This window comes from Nyctibius grandis, chromosome 3 (assembly GCF_013368605.1).
Source record: "Nyctibius grandis isolate bNycGra1 chromosome 3, bNycGra1.pri, whole genome shotgun sequence".
In the NCBI taxonomy this organism is placed as follows: Eukaryota; Metazoa; Chordata; class Aves; order Nyctibiiformes; family Nyctibiidae; genus Nyctibius; species Nyctibius grandis.
This window is the reverse complement of record NC_090660.1, coordinates 58,667,691-58,687,816: the sequence shown is the minus strand read 5'-3', so window position 1 is coordinate 58,687,816 and position 20,126 is coordinate 58,667,691. Positions and strand designations below refer to the sequence as shown.

The 20,126-nt window shown below is 43.9% G+C and overlaps 1 protein-coding gene across 1 annotated transcript; it reads right to left on the bottom strand.

Moving 5' to 3' along the window:
* Positions 1–1,766: 1,766 nt before the first annotated feature.
* On the bottom strand, positions 1,767–18,179 carry ENOSF1 (enolase superfamily member 1). Its single transcript, XM_068397193.1, is given in 15 exon segments — positions 1,767–1,899; positions 1,965–2,047; positions 2,235–2,386; positions 8,395–8,434; positions 9,863–10,009; positions 11,127–11,214; positions 11,321–11,373; positions 12,727–12,840; positions 13,087–13,153; positions 13,268–13,304; positions 13,517–13,595; positions 14,584–14,610; positions 17,132–17,209; positions 17,587–17,702; positions 18,170–18,179. Coding segments are annotated over 15 exon segments (1,224 nt in total).
* Between the last annotated feature and the right edge of the window lie 1,947 nt (positions 18,180–20,126).

Here is a 20,126-nt window from a genome sequence, read left to right as displayed (position 1 = left end):
TGTAGTTAAACACACTTGGGTCTTACCTTCTTCAAATCACTGAACTCACAGCAGTATTCGTGTTACTAGACTTGAAGGCCATGTCACATGCTCCTAATAAATTTCATCTTGGCTCTAGTAGTCTTATATTTTAAAGTCACCTAGTTTGGATATTCCAGGTGTCATCTGCACTGATAATACCTCCCAGCTGTAGGTTGTCAGCAACTTCTTACCATGTGCATACAAGTTAAAGGTTTGTTGAGTGTATTTACAGTCCTCTAAAGTACAAGAAAACAGTTCAGGTTGCAAATTCACTTAACAGTTCTGCCTACACTTAGCAAGTTACGTTCCTTTTTGCTGGAAGCCACTTCATGTAACATGTCAGATAAGGTGGAATCTGCAGGGCATTTTAGCAAGTGTAGCCAGAGAGAATGTGAAACAAAATGTTGGCCTCAGGGCTTGACTAGTGAGAATTAGCAGTCTCAGTGAAGTTAACCAGGACAGGAATACCCAACCAAGAGAAGAATTTAGAATGGGAATAACTCACTTCCTTTCATAAATTAAAGAGGAGTTAGTCCAATTAGAAGGAAATTTTTAAAAACCCTTTTACGTATTACCTTTATGAAATATGACAAATGGTCTATTCTCACGTAGGTGTACGGGCATACATAGCATGCTTAAACAGATCAATATATAGCTCTGGAAGACCTACTGCTTTTCAATGTAGGAATTAACAACTTCACTGTTGCCGTTTATCAGCACAATTCACTACCAGTAGCAGTTGTTGAAATGAAGCTTGTACCTTGAAGTCCAAGAAGGTGTACACTGTTCAAAAGATCAGAAAGATGTACAAAGCAGACTCTACACAGCAGACTTCAATGTAAATAAAAGTGAAAATACACGTTTTAAATTAATATGTATGAGACTTTGATGATTCCAAGCAAAAAATATGAATATTCAAAGAATTTGAATATATAGACAAACAGGAGGTACTCAAGGAATTTTGATTTGTGGAATATGAAGACTGTTCACTGCTGCAAAGATGACTAGTGTGGCTGCAGGCTATATTCAGAGCAGTATTTTAGACAAAACACAGGGACATTTTTAGATCCTTTTAGGACGCTATGAAAGGAACCCATAGGCCTACTGAGAGCAGGGGATGTTCTTGGACTTACCACCTGATGAATAAGCTGTCCCAGCAGCTCCCTGTCCCTCACACTCCCCAGATGATGACTTAAAGAGCTGTACGGGTAGCATTAGAAGTCAGTTCCTTACCAGCTCTGCATATCCATAGCATTTCTGTGTCCTTGCCATTTGTCCTGTTGACTGCTACGCTTGTTCTACCCCACAATTTGTCCTTGAAGAGTTTCCTGTCCTGTCATTCCTCCTCTGAATGCATTGTTTATCATTCCCCCACTTTCCAAGGGCAATTCAATCAACTCGGAGACAGCAAAGAAATTTCATAGCACTTTGCTCATATACCAGCTCCCTCTATCTTCTACCTTCTTAGAGAAGCTTTCATAACCAACGTTATTTCTGATGTGTTATGATACATTGCAAAATTGGCCTTACTGCAGTACCAGAAAGAATATTAGTTATCTGGTCATGATAGATGAGGGGTCAGAAAACAAGGAACTGTTTCTGAATTTTGAGACAAACGCCTACCTGATCAACCATCAAAATCAATAATCTGTTAAATAGTCTGACTTGGTGAGTTTGCCACCATAGTGACTGGCATCTGTGCAGTGTCTGAACATGGAATACAGCCCAGGTTTCACATACCTTGATCAAAACCACAAACGTTCACTTTCACCTGCTTGAAGTTTAATCCACACTTCTGTCTTCTCTTTGTAGCCCACAGGTAGATGGGCTTGTAGGGTAGCAAGACAAAGGCATGCTGTGAACACCACGTAGCAACACCTTTTTTAAGAAAAAAAAAATTATCACCATAGTAAATTGCTACTGGAGTATTTCATATAACTAACCTGCTTTCAAGGCTTTCAGATACTGGGATATAATCAAACATTGTCAAGTGCTGGACTAATTCACAGAGACCCCCAAGTCCATACTAGAGAAAGACAGTGTGCAATACCAAGGCATCGAAAGTCCTTTGGTGCAGCCCTACATCGTGACATGAAACAAAGAAATTACAGCAGTGCATGCAAGCTTATGCTCAGAAATCACAAGCATGACAGCTGGAGAAACTAATCTGACTAGCTTGGAGGGTGGGGAGAGAAAGATTTTCTCATTGCTGCTGCATTTTGCAGAGCCTTACTCTGGCACTTTTTGGCCATCAGCAGCACAGACAAGTTTTCATTCACACTCCTCAGCCTGCAGCTGTCAATTTGGAGATAACTCAAGGCCTTAGTTTGTAGAAGCTGTTTAAATATCACTCTACTGTGGCAGTGTAAGGGAAAAAACGTTAAAACCTGAATTCTCCCAAATTAGCATATTACAAGAGCTGCTGGCAACTCATATAAAAACATTTGTACAATGTCCTCCTGTGGGTCTCAATAAACCCAAATTATTTTAATTACTCCATTTAAATGAGAGATCACATGAGAATTTGGATGAAGTGAAGTTCAAGGATGTTGCCAATATTAAAAATAATCAGCTTATACTTGTAATGTTAAGAGCACTACACCTGACACAATGAACTGAAGTACACTGAAAAAAAAATCACTGGGTGCCAAAGGGCATAGTCGTACTGGAATGAGTTTGGAAATTACTGCCCCTTAACTGGATGTTGAACCACATAAGTGAAAGTGAAGCAAAAATGCCAAGTGAAAATGGCTCTTCCATTGCAGGGTAAGGACAGGGGCCTAACCGACACAAAGGCAGCAGAGTTTGTAGTGAAACCATTATGTAATGCTTGCATGAACTGATCAGGCAGCTCTGCCAGATAATTGCCTCACAGGCTGCCTCAAAATCTTTTTAGGATTTAGGCTCCTTTAGAAGCCAGCTTACCCTCCTCTGATCACCCAACCATGTACCCTGGCAGGGACTTGGGGTACACTGGGCACTGGGCTGTCTTAGCCCCACTTCAGCACACTCAGGACTGCACAGCTTTGAGCTGTGCTAGCCTATGTGAATGAGCAGCTATTCCCGTTTTGAGACAGCTAAAGTGAATATAGCAGTGACTCTGCTGTAGGAAATAATTCCTTCTTCTGGAGACCAGTCCAGCCAGATGAGAGATGGGCTTGTAGACAAGATGCACTTGGATAAGAGTCAGGATTCCATTTCTAGCTGTGCTACAGATTTCCTGTCTGGAGCTTGGCTAAGTTGTTCAGTCAGTTCAAGCCTCACATTAATTTCGCAGGTTTGCAATATGGATAATAGTACTCCCCTTATTCACAGGGGAATTCTGTGGATAAATACATTAAATGCTTATGTGGTTCTCAGATATTATGGTGAAAAGAAGAAAAAGGTTATACAAACCATCAGGTAAAGCCAGTATTCAAGACTGGCCTATACTTTTTGTAAAGCAAGACTATACTAGTGGGTAATTCATACCCGTCCTAGTAGATGTTCATTATAAAACATGCCTCCTCCCCAAATTAAGTGTCATATCTACTGGTAGACAACAGCTGAGAGCAAGAAGCACAATGAAATATGTTGGTAGCAGGGCTTGGCATGAGAAACTGGCAGCAGAGAAACTATGCTAATGCAGTCACTGTTGTCTCCAGTTGCTGCAGAGAACCGAGAATTTGTTAATTCACTTTGTTTGGCTCTGTAGATGTGGTGTCAAGACTTGGCAGAAAGATGGGTGCAATATAAAACAATTTACTTTAGGTTGGAGACTAGTATTCTAAAAGGTACCAGCTTGTCTATTGACACCTCACTATTTATGATATATCTGGGAATTAGTTCTGGTCTTTAGACTCATTAAAATATTTAATGTAAAAAGTATTTAAATATAACTGATGGCAGTGATTTACTACTAATGCTAGCAACGAGTTTCCTTGGGGGGAAAGGAAAGGTTTCAACCTTATAAAACAGCTGCATATATACTGGCCAAATTCCTCCTAAGGCCAGACAGGGCACGGAGTGCAGAGACAGGCCTTGCCCTGACCAGTCTCACCTGGGGCCCACACCCTCTGCCCATGGGCCTTGCTTTCTGCCTGGGCTGCATTGCAGGTGTGCCTGCCTCCAGCTGCGGTACAGCTGTGGATGTGTCTGGCTGTGGACCCACACCCTGGCCTGCCCTCGTGACCACGGCTCGGCTCAGCTCTGCTCTGCCGTGGCCCTGCCGGGACACACCCTGGGCTATGTGTGACCTTGGTTCCCCTCACCAGGCCTGATCCTGAACCCTATTCACACACTGCTGGCCTGGCCTAGGCTCAGCCCATCCCCATCCTTGTCCCCAGGGTGGTGCCTTGTTCTTGGGACTGGGACTACCCCAGAACCTCCACTGGCCTCACTTCTGCCTGGAGGTGAGACGGGCCTGGCAGGGAGGCCTCTGCCCTGCTGCCCCCGTGGGGACCCCCCACAGCTGCTGGTCCCCTGGTGTCAGGGTTTAAGGCTGGGCTGGCTATTAAACAGGTGCCAGACACTCTCTATTAACCCTCCTCCCCGCCCAAAAGGGGAAGGGAAAGAGAAAAGGGAGAGAGATTTATGGGTTGGAAAGTTAGAACAGTTTTAATGAACTATAATAATGAAAAATAGTATAATAATAATAATGGAAGTAATTAAATATATACAAATATATACAAAACCAAGATCGAGCTCCCTTGGTGTCAGTCACGTCACCCCCGGCACTGCAGGGCAGGCTCCAGGAAGGCCCAGGGAACTGGACTCAAGGATGCACTGATCGGGATCGCGAGCAGCAGGAAAATGGACAGAGTCCTCTTCAGTCACCGGCCATAGAAGAAGGCAGCGAGACCCTCGTGATCCCCCTGCTTTATACTGCGAATGACATGTATGGGATGGAATACCTCGTTAGTCAATTTTGGGTCACTCCCGTCCGCTCCTCCCTCCAGGTGCGACCCTTCTATGGTTCTTCACTCTTAAGCAGTGAGGAATTTAGCGGTGACCTTGGTTTCTCTAAGAATAAGTACAGCAAGAGCCTTTCTGCATAACATCCCTACTGGTGCCTCGATGATAACTATAAACTTCGAGTGTTATCAGTCCTATAAGCAGACACTGTCTGCAAAACATGCAGTTAGTTTCAGAAAGTGCAGTTACTTAGAAGAAACTTAGCTGAAAGCATTCTCCTGGATAAGCTGGCAGCCCACAGCTTGGACAGGTGCACTCTTCGCTGGGTTAAGAACTGGATGGATGGCCGGGCACAGAGAGTGGTGATGAACGCTACTGCATCCAGTTGGCGTCCCGTCACTAGTGGTGTCCCCCAGGGCTCAGTACTGGGCCCAGTCCTGTTTAATATCTTTATTGATGATCTGGATGAGAGTATAGAGTGCACCTTCACTAAATTCATGGACGACACTAAGTTGGGTGGGAGTGTTGATCTGCCTGAGGGTAGGAAGGCTCTGGAGCGGGATCTGGACAGGTTAGATAGAGGGGCCAAGACCAATGGTATGAAGTTCAACAAGGCCAAGTGCCGGGTCCTACACTTTGGCCATAACAACCCCATACAGCGCTACAGGCTGCGGGAAGAGTGGTTGGAAAGCATCCTGGTGGAAAAGGACCTGGGGTTATTGGTGGACAGCTGGCTGAACATGAGCCAGCAGTGTGCCCAGGTGGACAAGAAGGCAAACAGCATCCTGGTGTGTTTCAGGAATTGTGTGGCCAGACAGACTAGGGAAGTAATTGTCCCCCTCTACTCGGCACTGGTGAGGCCACGCCTCCGAGTACTGTGTCCAGTTCTGGGCCCCTCACTTCAAGAAAGACATTGAGGTGCTGGAGTGAGTCCAGAGGAGGGCAACAAAGCTGGTGAAGGGTCTAGAGGGTATGTCCTATGAGGAGCAGCTGGGGGAACTGGGATTGTTTAGCCTGGAGAAAAGGAGGCTCAGGGGAGACCTTATTGCTCTCTACAACTACTTGAAAGGAGGTTGTAGCGGGGTGGGGATCAGCCTCTTCTCCTAGGCAACTAGCAACAGAACCAGAGGACATAGCCTCAAGCTGTGCCAGGGAGGTTCAGGTTGGACATTAGGAAAAATTTCTTCACAGAAAGGGTTATTAGGCATTGGAATGGGCTACCCAGGGAGGTGGTGGAATCACCATCCCTGGAGGTGTTTAAGAAAAGACTGGATGTGGCACTTAGTGCCATAGTCTAGTTGACACAGTGGTGTTAGGTCAAAGGCTGGACTTGATGATCCCAGAGGCCTCTTCCAACCTAGCTGATTCTGTGATTCTGTGATTCTGTGATTCTGTGAAAATAAAAATCACTGAAAGGAAAATTGGTCTGTTTTAATCCAAACCAGGACACCTGGGAGCAGCTGGCCCCTGTGGCACCCTGCCAGTTACCTCAGGCTGTCGCAAGCCCTGAGCCAGCACTGCAGAGCCAAGCCCATGGCTGTGCAAGGCCTTACCCTGCAAACCTGTCCTGGTTCTGGGCTCTGGCCCTCCCACAGCACCAACCCCTGCCTAAACCTAAGCTTCTGAGTAAACCCCTCATAGGGGGGCTTCAGGGCTCTTCAGGGGCCATCTGAAAATCCCCCTTTCGACAGATCTTTATTGGGGTTGGGGGGCAGGGAGGACACACCTCAAACACTGTGTTCAGTTTTGGGCCCCTCACTACAAGAAAGACATTGAGGTACTGGAGAGAGTCCAAAGAAGGGCCATAAAGCTGGTGAAGGGTCTGGAGAACTAGTCTTATGAGGAGCAGCTGAGGGAACTGGGGTTGTTTAGTCTAGAGAAAAGGAGGCTGAGGGGAGACCTTATTGCTGTCTACAAGTACCTGAAAGAAGGTTGTAGTGAGGAGGGTGTTGGTCTCTTTTCCCAGGTAACAAGTGATAGGATGAGAGGAAATGGCCTCAAGTTTCACCAGGGGAGGTTTAGATTTGATATCAGGAAAAAATCATTCACTGAAAGGGTTGTCAAGCAGTGGAACAGACTGCCCAGGGAAGTGGTGGAGTCACCATTCCTGGAGGTATTTAAAAGATGTGTAGATGTGGTGCTTAGGCACATGATTTAGTGGTAAACTTGGTAGTGTTAGGTTAGTGGTTGGACTCGATGATGTTAAAGGTCCTTTCCAACCAAAACGATTCTATGATTCTATGACACATCCCTCTGGGGGGCGGAGCTGCCGTCAGGGCACTGCAGGCAGAAGTGGCCTTACTGGCCCTGTCCAGTCTTCCTGGAGGCCTCCCCCCACCCCACCTGCCCTCAGGACCCATCTCAGCTCAGGCCATATCCCCAAGTGCCTGCCTGAGCTACACACAGATATGACCATCTCCTGTTGCATTGCAGCTGTGCCAAGCCATGAACCTCACTGATCCGGACCCTGCACTGCAGGCTGATGGCCCAGCTCGACTCGGGTCTGCCTTCATCACCATGGACAGGCTGGCAGTCACTGGGCTGTGTCTGCCCCTGGTTCCTGTCACTGGGCCAGACCCTGCCCTCAGAGCTGTCTCCTCACCATGACCTTGTCTGGCAACATTCTCAGTTGACCCTGGCTGCCCGTAGACCTGCCCTGCCAGCCCTGCTATCTGGTCCTGGCTCCCCAGCCCTCCGTGCACCCCTGTCAGTGCCCCTAGTGCTACCAAGAGGACAAACTACAGCTTGCTAACAGCATGATTTTCTGGGATTTTGATCTTTACAGTTGAGTTAGTGCAGCACAAATAGAGATGACACAAGCAGAGGAGCCAGGAACCTCTCCACTCTAAAAACCACTCCTTTGTATAGCCACTGCAAGGTCATGTCTACACATGTGCTGCTGTGCTGAGCAAAACACTCACTTAAGCACCAATCCCACAGAGCAAAATGGGAGCTGTGGTAATTATCCTTGGGCTAGAGGGGATATCAGCTTCAGCAGCCTGCAGCTCTCTACAGACCACATTGTCCTGCCTACATTGTTCTGCACAGACGTTATCATCTGAGTTGTCTCATGGAGCTGCAGTGTGCTCCACGGAGCAGCATGGACCTACTCTTTGTACCTTGCTTCTGTACCTTTCATATGGGCAATCATGATCATGGTGTATTCTTTCCTGTTTCTCACTGATGTGAGAATATGAAATTTTAGCAGTTACTCTTGTAATAATAATTTAAAAAATCAGATATTTCCAGGCTGTTCACAGAAATCGTGCGTGGGAAGAATGAACCAGAGAAATGAGGTGGAGGGAGGCAACCTTGGCAAGGAATAGCTGAAACAGATACCAAGTAATTTTCAGCTGTAGTATTTAAGGTTAGTGAGAAATGCAAAGGAGTTTTGGCACCAGCTCCAAAGGTTATGCAGTAGTTGGATTAAAAAAGTAGTAATTAGGAAAAAGCCCAAAGCACTTAGACATATACTCACATGTTCTCTGGTTGCCACATCAGTTCCTAGCAGTGCTAAGGCCTGCAAGGAAATAACAAACATTCAAGACTTGCTTCTGGTTTTTAATTTCCAACTGAGTTACTAAGTAGCATGAAGGATGGAACAAGAGTTGATTCAGCATACTGTTTTCTACTCATTTTATAGAAAATGTAACACACGTTATAAAACTTTTTATTGATTTTTCTTTTTCTGCTTGCTCTGCTCCACAAGAAATGTTAAGAATTCTATAGCAGGGTGTGCAGAGCAATAAAGAAATGCACATACTGTACATCTGGAGTTTTAACAGTGCTGCTATTTATCGAGCATGCATTGGAGACATGCCCCTATTCCGGGTTAAGTAAAGGTGGCCCATCCACCTATTGTCACATCCAGTATGTGACAGCGTCATTATAAAAAGTAATCATTACGAGATTCCCATTTAGTCCTCTTTACCCGCGAACCTTTAATAAAGGTTAAATGTTACAAAGATGTTACAAAGTGGATAAGGCACAAAGCTTAGTTACAAAAGTTACAATAGTCACCATAGGGTAATAGCAATCGGCTGTCACATTCGGTTAGCACCTCTAACAGTCCTAATCACGGTTCACCGTAGAACAGACATCAGGAATCTTCTCCACATGCCGACACGGCTGGAGGCATCCCATCGGGTCTCATCCAGGATCTCCTTCGAGTGCTGAAACGGCCAGAGTATCTTTTCCAGTAACCGAGACAGGTGTTATCGGTGTGCACAGCTTCCGACAAAGGGCACTTCCATCCCGACATCACAAAGCCGTGTGTCACAATCCATGTGAGGGTTGTCCTAGCTTAAGCAACCCACCCTCAGGAGTCACCCAGCTTTTGCCAACTTTTACCAGCCTTGGGCTGGGGACAGGCAATGACACACGGATCATGCCGGACTGCGTTTCACCATTAGGAATACTATCAATAGGTTGGTGAAGCCTATCGATAGGGAGGAAGTAACCATAACTCCCAGTGGGGCAGAGGCCAACTCAGTTACCCCGAAGGGCATCCGGTGGGACTGCGAGGAGGTGTGGCCTCTGCAGCTCAGCCCAGTCAGTAACTATAATCCCATTTTAAAGAGAGTCATAGTTACTCCCGCCGTATAGCATGTTGGGAGCACAAATTCTGAACCAAACTTCCAATTTCACTGGAAACCACACATTTTTTTAAAAAGTTCATTCACATTTCATACTAAATGTTGGCTGCCTTCCTCATGCAGCCATTACAGTCCTTTCACGCATTTTTTTTTAGAAACAAACTGTTTCTTTAAACTTAAGGGAATACAGGTGCAGATTGTGTGTCAAGGTCCTGTAGCAAATACATTTAATGGTACTGAATAACTAGTTCAACCTGAACTCTGAAAATGTGAAGGAACAGTTTCAACATTACACTACAGTACTGACTGGAGTCACTGTATTATTATTGAAATAAAAAAAATAACTCTCCAACCTTTGAAATGGTTGCATGTCCCATCTGGACATGCTTATCCTCATCTGGAAAAGTTGGCTTCTTAATCCACGAGGGTTTAAACTCAGCTGGTTTAGTGACCCGCTCTGTTGCTTCCTTTATTTCCCATTGTTGGTTTGCATCCAGCATCTGGGGATAAGGAAAATAAGAATCAAATACACTGAAGGATTCTATTGACTCTTTTTTCTGTCAGACTTTCATAGAAAGAGCTGCCAAATCGATATGAAGTGGTAGAAATTCAGGAAATAGAAAGGAAGTGAAGAGCTGGAATTGCCATTCTGTCCATATTGTACTCTCAGCCACACTTAACGCTGAGTTGCAATGACTATAGCAATATCCAGACTAGGTTTGAAACAAGCAGATCAGAAGCTGTAGGAAGTAGAGCAGAGTCTTCTGTGGGAATGAGTATGCCTTGGCAGCATATACTTGAGTACAGCACCCTAAAACGTGGATGTGGCTGCCTGAAATTTTCAGCAGAAGAGCTTCTTGACAAAAAAGTGCAGCAGTTTAAATAAGATGAGGTTCTCAAGCAGCACTTCTCTCCCACACAAGGGAGAATTTTTCTCCCTACAAGAAGTGAAACATCTGAAAATGACACCAGAGTTCCTCTGCAGGCTCTTCAGGTCCTTGCCATCCTGTCTTCACAGAGCTCCTGGTTCAGCACTTCATGATATATGGCATCCCATGAAAGCTCCGTGCTGCACCACAGCACCCAGAGTAGGTCGGCAGCTGTGGCGTGTCAGGGAACACATGGGGCAAAGAATCCAGCCCATAGCTGTCAACAGAGTAACATTTCCAAATCAAAATGTGTGACTTCCATCTATTATTACTTTTCATTCAAATAGTTTAGTTTGAAAAAACTTCTTTTGCTGTTTATTTTTGGCCAAACATGAGTGAAAAAATATTAACAGGCTTTCCTCTGGAAGTGGAAAAGTACCTTTTCCTCCCCGGGTATAAAAGGCACTTTAAATCTTCCAGAAGACAATCCTGGAAGTGGAGTTCCCCCGCAGACTTGACTGGAAGTTCTGGCACAGAAATACAGGATAAAATTCTTAGTAATACATCTACTTTGGTCATGTCCAATACTGCTCTTTTTGATATATATCAACATTGGTTGCCATCATTATTCAGGATTTGAAGAAGGAAGAAAAAAATATTTGTCAAGAAATGTGTATAATGAGAGATATTTCATCCAATGTTTTTAAACAGAAAATAACATAGTATAGTAGCAAAAAATGATATTCACTGTAATTTTGTCTGGGCCAATCATTTATGGTATAAATCTGCATCTGCAAATATCATCCTGCAGATCTGCACCCACCTTTACTTTGAACCTAGATGCATATTTGGAACAAAATATAGATCACTTCTGAATGATTAATGCAGCAGTAAACTGGAATCCATAAACTAGAATTTACAATTTCTGCATCACTGTCTTACAGAAAGAACTTTCTTATTACTTCTCTTCCCTTGTGATTAAGCTTCATCCTACTCTGAGAATAAAACAGCAATGTTTTTTTCATAAATGAATGGAAACACGTTTATCTTCATTTGTGATCAGCCCTCAGCTTTGCCATACTGTTACTGTTTTCCTGCAGTGCAGCATGATGCAGTAGTAGAAGGGGGAAGTGTCTGAGAGAGATACAGAAGCAAAGTCATCACTGCCCATATCATAGACCTGGAAGAGTTAGGCCAGGTCTGGTCCATCTGTTCAAAGCATAAAACACAGACAAATAACACTCAATACAAATGTTCACTGTATGTTGTCTAGCGTTCTCTCAAGGCCTATGCGTGTAACTGCAAGCAAAGTTACATCAGTTATACACCTCCAAGCAACTCTACCACATTGCATCTAGAATAACATTAATTTACACATTTTCAGAATAAGAATAATCTTTTTATTTCTTCCTAGGAGGTAGCAGAAAACCATCATAAAATGAGATCAGATATATGAATAACATCCAGCTGAACCAAACTACTCAACCCAGCCAACTGTAACATGATAAATTTTTCTAATCCAGGTATGAACATTCTATGACTCGTCAAGACTGTTTCTAGATATACCAAGGTGTACATTTCCCAGAAGATAAATCCCAGCTGTATTAACTAAATTTGACACCGATAAACTGTCCAAAGCTTTCACAATATTTCACAGAAAGCCAAGCACATGCAACTCTCTCTGGCAATAAGGATGCTGCTCTACAAAGGAAGCTAAGGGCCCTCTGCTGCTGACAGTTTCAGAGTACTCCTCAAAGCCAAGGCAACCAGAAGTTCTAGAAGAAACCAGCAATTATCAAACTTTTGAGGTTCATGTTGTCTGTGAAGGAGACGACCCCATTTCTAATCTATGAAGTTACTGCAGGTTAAGGGCACTGTGCTTCTGAACATAGCTGTCCAAGCACAGATTTTATGTGTTTTTATTAGCACTCTTAATGATCACACTTTTGGTTAATTCACATCACTCTTCTGAGTACCCCTATGTGCATAAGCTCCTTGCTTAAACCAACACAGCTGCACCCATGCAAACTCACTGTTATACACAATATACCAACCTAAAGAGACTTCCATTTCTACCTTAATACCTTGTTCTCAATACTCATATTCCTTGGGTATGTCCTTGATCATAGACAGGACTGTAACACTCTGCCTTACTGGGAAAATTACTTAAATGGCATTGGGCCTGCTTTTTACCTCCCAAAATGGATCTGCAATGTTAGATTTTTACTCAGTCCAGCAAGCTTCCAAGTGTTTAGGAGCAAGAAGTGAGAATTGATCATCATCTGTTAGCATTTCCCCACTTCACATACCATTTAAAATTTTACTACTATAAGACTGAACATTCAAACCTGGTTTAACTGCTGGTCTGAGTAGCCCAGCCAGACACAGGATTTTGTATAAGCCAGATCTCCATGCTTCAATATTTGCTGTTCTGAAGCAGATGAGGATGGTTTCAAGTCAGGCTGTGTTTTAGTCGACAGAGGATTATTTTGTTAAATAGTGCATCAGAGGGGATGTTTCTTTGGGGAAACTGAAGGTTTTGAGGTGTTTTGACTTCTTTTTTTCCTTGAAAGCCATAATTTTAATCAAATAGATCAATTTTGCTGAATAAACCCTTCCCTCTTCTTCTTAGCTATTTCATTGCAAGAGGACTGCAAAATGGATAAATCCTTGGAAGAAGCAGAGAACAGCACAACCTCCTTGCTAACCCAACAGAAAGTGTTATATGTCAAAAAGCCACCAACGTAGCATAAAAAAATGTCTGACTTTGCACTCCTGGAACACGTGAGAAGATGCTAGCAAACAACAGGCTTCATCTCACACAGTCCCATTTTCTAAGAGATGCAGCGTAATGGTTTTCATCAGGTACAGATCTGTTTAAGCTCACACCTTTCTTTTTTCCCAAGCAGGCCATTGCGGTGTATTTCTGTAGAGGAACAAGGAAAAATATAAATTACACTGAACACCAACTTCTCCTTACCCTCCAGCTTTCATCATTGCAGTTGTCCCTCCAACCTTAGTCTCACAGGCTGGTGGTGTGTTCCTGAGTGAGCTACTCCCACCAAAACCGATGAGATAACTGAAGGGCTAGGAAGATGGAGGATACCAAAGTCCAGCTTTGAAGGAAAGATGATTTACCATAAGCTTCTTAATCTGTTAGCACATCAGTAATGTGTCTGAAATGTATCTCCATGCAGAACAGCAATTGTTTGGCATCCTGATTCATGGATGACATATAAAATAAAAAGACCTATGTCATCAGTATGATGAAAAAAAATTAAGCAATGGTAGTCACTTGAGGAATGGATGTCAATCTTTTCCCTATTTCTCTGCAGGGAGTTGAGACAGCAGATATTCTAAACCTTCCTTCCAAACTGCCCCATCAGCCTGTGTTGCACTGCCAAATGTCTATGAGCCTAATTTCATGGCTGTGAGTAGTTGATAATAAGCCCTTTTCAGCTTCCTTTTAAACCCTATCCAAGCAGGAGTGAAAAATTAAACAGGAAAGCCAAGTCACACTTTCAGCTGTCAAATTAAGACAGTGAAGCACCCCTGTTGTCACACCTCCTGCTCTCAGGAAAGGAAAAACCAGGTTATTTTAGTGCAGGCTCTTTTAGATCTTAATAGTGAACAGAATTCCCCCCAAAATGACAGCAAACAGATCAACACACAAGGCCCAAGCATTTGCTAGCACGCATTGGTAGCATATACAGTTCAATTACTGAGTTTTTAGTTTTCAGTAAGGAGTTATTTTTAGGCAAAAGCCCCCAGCAATTAAAAAAATTAAAACAACCCCCCAATTATGCAGACTTAAAGAAAAGCAGCTCCTCTGCCAAATCATAAACGGAGACCTACAGATTAAAGCACAATCTTCAAGTACACAGCTTCCTAGTAGCAGTAGACATCATTTCCCACTGCCAGCTATGATGCTAGAGCGACAAGACAAGCTGTCCAGCTTCCCCAGAAGAGGGGCTAGTTTGCATCTCTGCATGAGGGTAGACACATGAAGAAGGTATGTTGGGAGAGAAGGACATCTCTGAGCAGAAAGTAACACCCACCACCAGGGAAACAGCTTCTGTCTGAAATGAGCTGTAAGACCATTTTAGTTTGGACACCAACTAAGACATGTACTCTTCGAATACAGTTAAAAACAATGGGCCCCAGTTAGTTGCCTTCAGACTGGAAATATAACAAGATTTCCTTACCATGGCCACTAGTAACTTCCACATAACCTAGAAAACAAAAAAAAAATTAAATAACTGGAACCACATGGATGCCATAAAAGAAATAACATGCAGATGCTTTTTTCTTTATGAGGAAGTGTCACAAAGTACAAGTGTGTTTACATTTGGCACACAAAATTAATTACTGACGCCAAAGCAATGTGGTTCTCAACCCCCAATAAGAACATTTGACACTTTCCCCTCAAAATCGTTAAGGATTGAGCATCCTTCTTAACCTGGTTTCATTATTGAGGCAGTATTGGTGGGGTGATTATTAAAAAGGAAAAAAAAAGGCGCCTCATACCATCTATCTGAAATGGTGACCTTCCTTCTGGCCCCCTCCCTTGCTGGAAATCATCAGCGTACAAACTACCCTTTCAACACATAAGATGTCTCTGTGAATTTTTTATGAGCCTCTTTTCTGGGCTCTCTTGGACTTTGGCAAGCTGAAGGTTGCTGATTGCCTTCACAAGCAATGATAGATGAAGGCTCAATCCAACAGAGCAGAAGTGAAGTGTGGATGCTGGCAGGCCTGAGCTGGTGGGACTCAAGCCCACTCTCCCCTGCAAGCTCTACAGTCAGGGTAGTGTAGTGGCACGTCCCAAGCCACATGGTACATGAGCATGCACAGTGGCGACTCCAGTCAGTGCTAGCTACAGCTTTTTGCTGTTTCTGTCCTCTTAAATCAGAAGGTCTGCAAACACCAAGCATGGCCAACTGTGCCTGTCAGGATATGGCCACAGCAATGTTGTACCAGGTATTATTTGTCTTCCTGCAGGGGACTGAAGTACTAGTTCTGGACTAGGACTCCACCATACCAAGGATTTTAAGCTCATAGAGCAAAAGGCCAATTCCTGACTGTCACAACCTAAAGGGCTACCTGGCCTACAGGTGTGGAGAGATCATGACTGTGGGTTTGTAGGATTCTGTAATACACAAAGACATGGAAGCTTTGTCCTCTAAATTTCTCTACTTTATTACAGATTACCACAAATACCACAAAAATCACCACAAGTAAGTATACTACCACAAAAATTGCCACTAGCAAACATACCTATGATTAATAAAATGAATATGAATGAATATATATCAAGCTATTACAAATTACTATCAGCAATCAATAATATAGTATCAATCAATAGTATGGTATCAATCAATAATAGCGTCAATCAGTACTGTAGTACAACCAATAACAGCAGCAGCGAAGTAGCTATGTACTATTACAGATTACTACAGCTTATCATTAATGAAGCAAACTTACCAACAATATAACAGCAGATATATTTATGATAGATTACTTATATGAACATATATAATGATAAGAAGTGAATTAGACAGATTTCGGAAGTAGCCAAACCATCCCAAAAGGGGAGAACAAACAGATCCCAGAAGGGGACCAACCATCCCCAAAAGAGGGGAGGACAGACAGAGTCAATAAGACAGCAGGCAGAGTCCTACTTCCAAAATGATGCGCATCACAGACTCTGGTTTCAGCAAGGCGTCCCTGGGAAGAGCCCAAGAGCTCATAGAAAGTTCATGTGGGATTCAACTGGGAAGTTCTCAGAAAGAGAAAGGCTCCATTTTGGGTAAAAATTAAGTCCTTTTTATGTCACAGACACATAAGAGGGAGTAGGACATTGAGCAGTCGACAGATGCTGTTAATTTCTATTTTTCACCTGTTACAGCCAATAGATGATACTGTTTTCCATTCCTTCAGAGCAATTATATTTTTCAGATTCTTTTCTGCCTTCTCGGACAATAAATTGCCATTACAGTCCCTTGTTTTGCTCCTGTCAGTGGTATCTGTGGCTATCTCTGGTTTCTAGGTACCCCGGCTGCACTTCAAAGAGGCCAGCTGTACTTTTCAAGGATTTTTTTTATGGTTCATGAGGTTAGTCCCCAGGCTCGCAGTTCCAGGCTGGCAGCCCTTTCTCTGTCAGTATTTTTGAGCAGACAATATCTTTTGCTCAGTAATTTCCCCTTCTAACCAGGCTGCCTTTATGGCTGCTCACATTACTGCCTACATAGGTTATTTTTTAATGTCCAGCAACGTGCTAAGTATACAAGATTTGGCTCCCAGATCAACAGCACATTCAGTAGTGAAGTGCCTAAAAGATTAAAATCTCAGATTAAAATCTCCAAATAAGGAAGATGAAATCAAGAGACCCAAACCATTGTATGATTCTATGATTCTATGAAGGGCATACAGAGAAACATCGGATAAGCAGGGCTAGGCAAAAATCTTTTCGTTCAGAAATGCCAGAACTCCAACAAAATGACTCTGAAATGTTCTGACCAATTCCACCACTAAGCACTGTGCAGTTGCTACAATTTTCTCTCCTGCAAAAATTAAGCATGTGCAGCATCTCCAAGAACTCATCAATGCCTGTACTTTATTTGATATTTTAAAGTTAAACATATGTATAAATTACTGCAAAATCAAGACCAGATGTGCAAATAAGGGCAACCAGGAGCAGGAAATCTCTCTGAATTAATGAGCATTCTTATACTGAGATCCCATGAGCATTACCTTTCCCTCTCACTTGGCCCACAGAGCATTCAGGACAGCAGCTATGGCCAAGTGCACAGCACCCTTCTCTGGTCCAATCTGTTGAGCAAACAAATGTACATCTACCAGTGTCAGCCACAATGGTTTGATACTCACCGATGTCTCGGTTTCTGTTAAATGATATTTTGTTCGCCAGAAATTAAAAGATAGCACTGTTGATAACACAGCAAAGGGAAAAGTCACTGATACTGGAAAAAAGAAGGAATCTGTATTGGTTAAAAATTACAAAAGAAGTAGATGCGACTTGCATCAAATACCCACCTGGAACTCTCTGAGTGGTCACTTGCACACTGGCTTGCCTTAGCACCAGATATGTTCCCAATTTCCAAGAATAAAAATGGAAATGTTTTGTGACAATGCACAACTTATGTCTTTGTTACTATGGTTTTCACAACAGCACCCCCAATGTGTCTTACTTAGAAGAGTTGCCTGTCGCTGGTGAGGTCTCTGTAGAAGCTTCCAAAGTTGTTGACAATTTCTCCCATGTCTCTATTGACCATGTGAATACAGAAAGCCTTGACAGCACATATGACTGCAAAGCATAGCAGAATTTACTGCCTCATTACAGCCAAATGGCTGTAACAGAATGACTGTGGGCCCTTTCCTCAGCTGATACTTCAAGAAGTAACCTTTTCCAACAGTCTATGTATTTGAAGTATCAGCATGGAACCATTCACTTTGCACCCAAATCTGGGTGGCCGCTGTCAATTGAGTTGCATGGCCAGGTTTCATTTGGCCTGTTTCCAGATGCTGATCCCTTCCTCAAAAAAAATAATAATTACAAAAGGCTTTCAAGATGAAGAGTTGCTCCTGTATCACCTACCACTCCACAGAGGAAGAAAACAGCCACCCTAGACCAACAGCCCAGAACACTCTTAAAGAGGCAGAGGCCATCAGATCACATCTCCTCTGAAGAAAACAGCATTTCTATAAATGAGAGAGCCTTTACATACTATCCCTTTCAAGCAACTGCTGCATCTCCCAGAGTTGTTTTGGTACTTGCAGTCATGTTCAAGTTCCCATTTCCTCATAAGGCATTCTGTGACTGGCAGTGAGATACTGGCAGTTGTGGTCCAGCTGTTTCAAGCCCCCAAGACTCAGGGCTGAGGCTGGATTCTGTTTTTTTCCAGTCCCACATACCACTACTCAATGTCAACATATATTCTCAGCAAGGGTTTTTGTTAGAGTAAACCACACACAAATCATGTCTAGCACACTGCAGAGTGTCAGGGAAGGGACAGACATAGTATGAAGCCTTGTGCCAACCACCATTTTATTTTGCAGCATGGAATAAAGAGAGTCTTAAGAAATATGAGGCCATGAGTCCAATTCTGTGAGATCTCCCCTGTTCAAGGTATTTGCTTGAGAACTGAGAAAACAGTGTCTGACCCTCAGTTTTTTAAGAACCTTTTTGTGTGATTCTGGCTAAGACGCTTTACTTGCCTGTGTCTCAGTTCCTCTGTTGTTCCTACATGCACCATGGGAAGAATATCCCATCCCACTTTCCTCGGATGTGATGAATCAGATACTACAGTGGCTGAAGTCATTTGGGTATCTAGGCAGGTTGTATCAAGCACATTTCACTCATGATGACAGAAGGGTGTTCAGCATCTTTGGGAGGAATATAAGTCTGTTGTCAGAGGATGTAGGGAGGCAACTAGGAAAGCTAAGGCCTCCTTGGAATTAAACCTTGCAAGAGAGGTCAAGGACAACAGAAAGGGCTTCTTCAAATACATTGCAGGTAAAGCCAACACTAGAGGCAATGTAGGCCCACTGATGAATGAGGTGGGGGCCCTGGAGACAGAGGATAAAAAGAAGGCGGAGTTACTGAATGCCTTCTTTGCCTCTGTCTATACTGCTGGAGGCTGTCCTGAGGAGCCCCGGACCCCTGAGGCCCCAGAAGAAGTCAGGATAGAGGAGGAATCTGTCTTGGTTGATGAGGGCTGGGTCAGGGACCAATTAAGCAATCTGGACGTCCATAAATCCATGGGCCCTGATGGGATGCACCCGCGGGTGCTGAGGGAGCTGGCGGAAGTCATTGCTAGGCCACTCTCCATCATCTTTGCTAAGTCGTGGGCAACGGAAGAGGTGCCTGAGGACTGGAGGAAAGCGAATGTCACTCCAGTCTTCAAAAAGGGCAAGAAGGAGGACCCAGGTAACTATAGACCGGTCAGCCTCACCTCCATCCCCGGAAAGGTGATGGAACAACTTGTCCTTGGTGCTGTCTCTAGGCACATCAAGGATAGGGGGATCATTAGGGGCACTCAGCATGGCTTCACCAAGGGGAAGTCATGCTTAACCAACTTGATAGCCTTTTATGAGGATGTAACCCGGTGGATAGATGATGGTAAAGCTGTGGATGTGGTCTATCTCGATTTCAGTAAAGTGTTTGACACGGTCTCCCACAGCATCCTCGCAGCTAAACTGAGGAAGTGTGGTCTGGATGATCGGGTAGCGAGGTGGATTGTGAACTGGCTGCAGGAAAGAAGCGAGAGAGTGGTGGTCAATGGGACAGAGTCCAGTTGGAGGCCTGTGTCTAGCGGAGTCCCTCAAGGGTCGGTACTGGGACCAGTACTATTCAATATATTCATTAATGACTTGGATGAGGCAATAGAGTGCACTGTCAGCAAGTTCGCTGATGACACAAAACTGGGAGGAGTGGCTGACACAACGGAAGGCTGCGCAGCCATTCAGAGAGACCTGGACAGGCTGGAGAGTTGGGCAGGGAGAAATTTAATGAAATATAACAAGGGCAAGTGTAGAGTCCTGCATCTGGGCAAGAACAACCCCATGTACCAGTACAAGTTGGGGGCAGACCTGTTGGAGTCCAGCGTAGGGGAAAGGGACCTGGGGGTCCTAGTGGACAACAGGATGACCATGAGCCAGCAATGTACCCCTTGTGGCCAAGAAGGCCAATGGCATCCTGGGGTGTATTAGAAGGGGTGTGGTTAGCAGG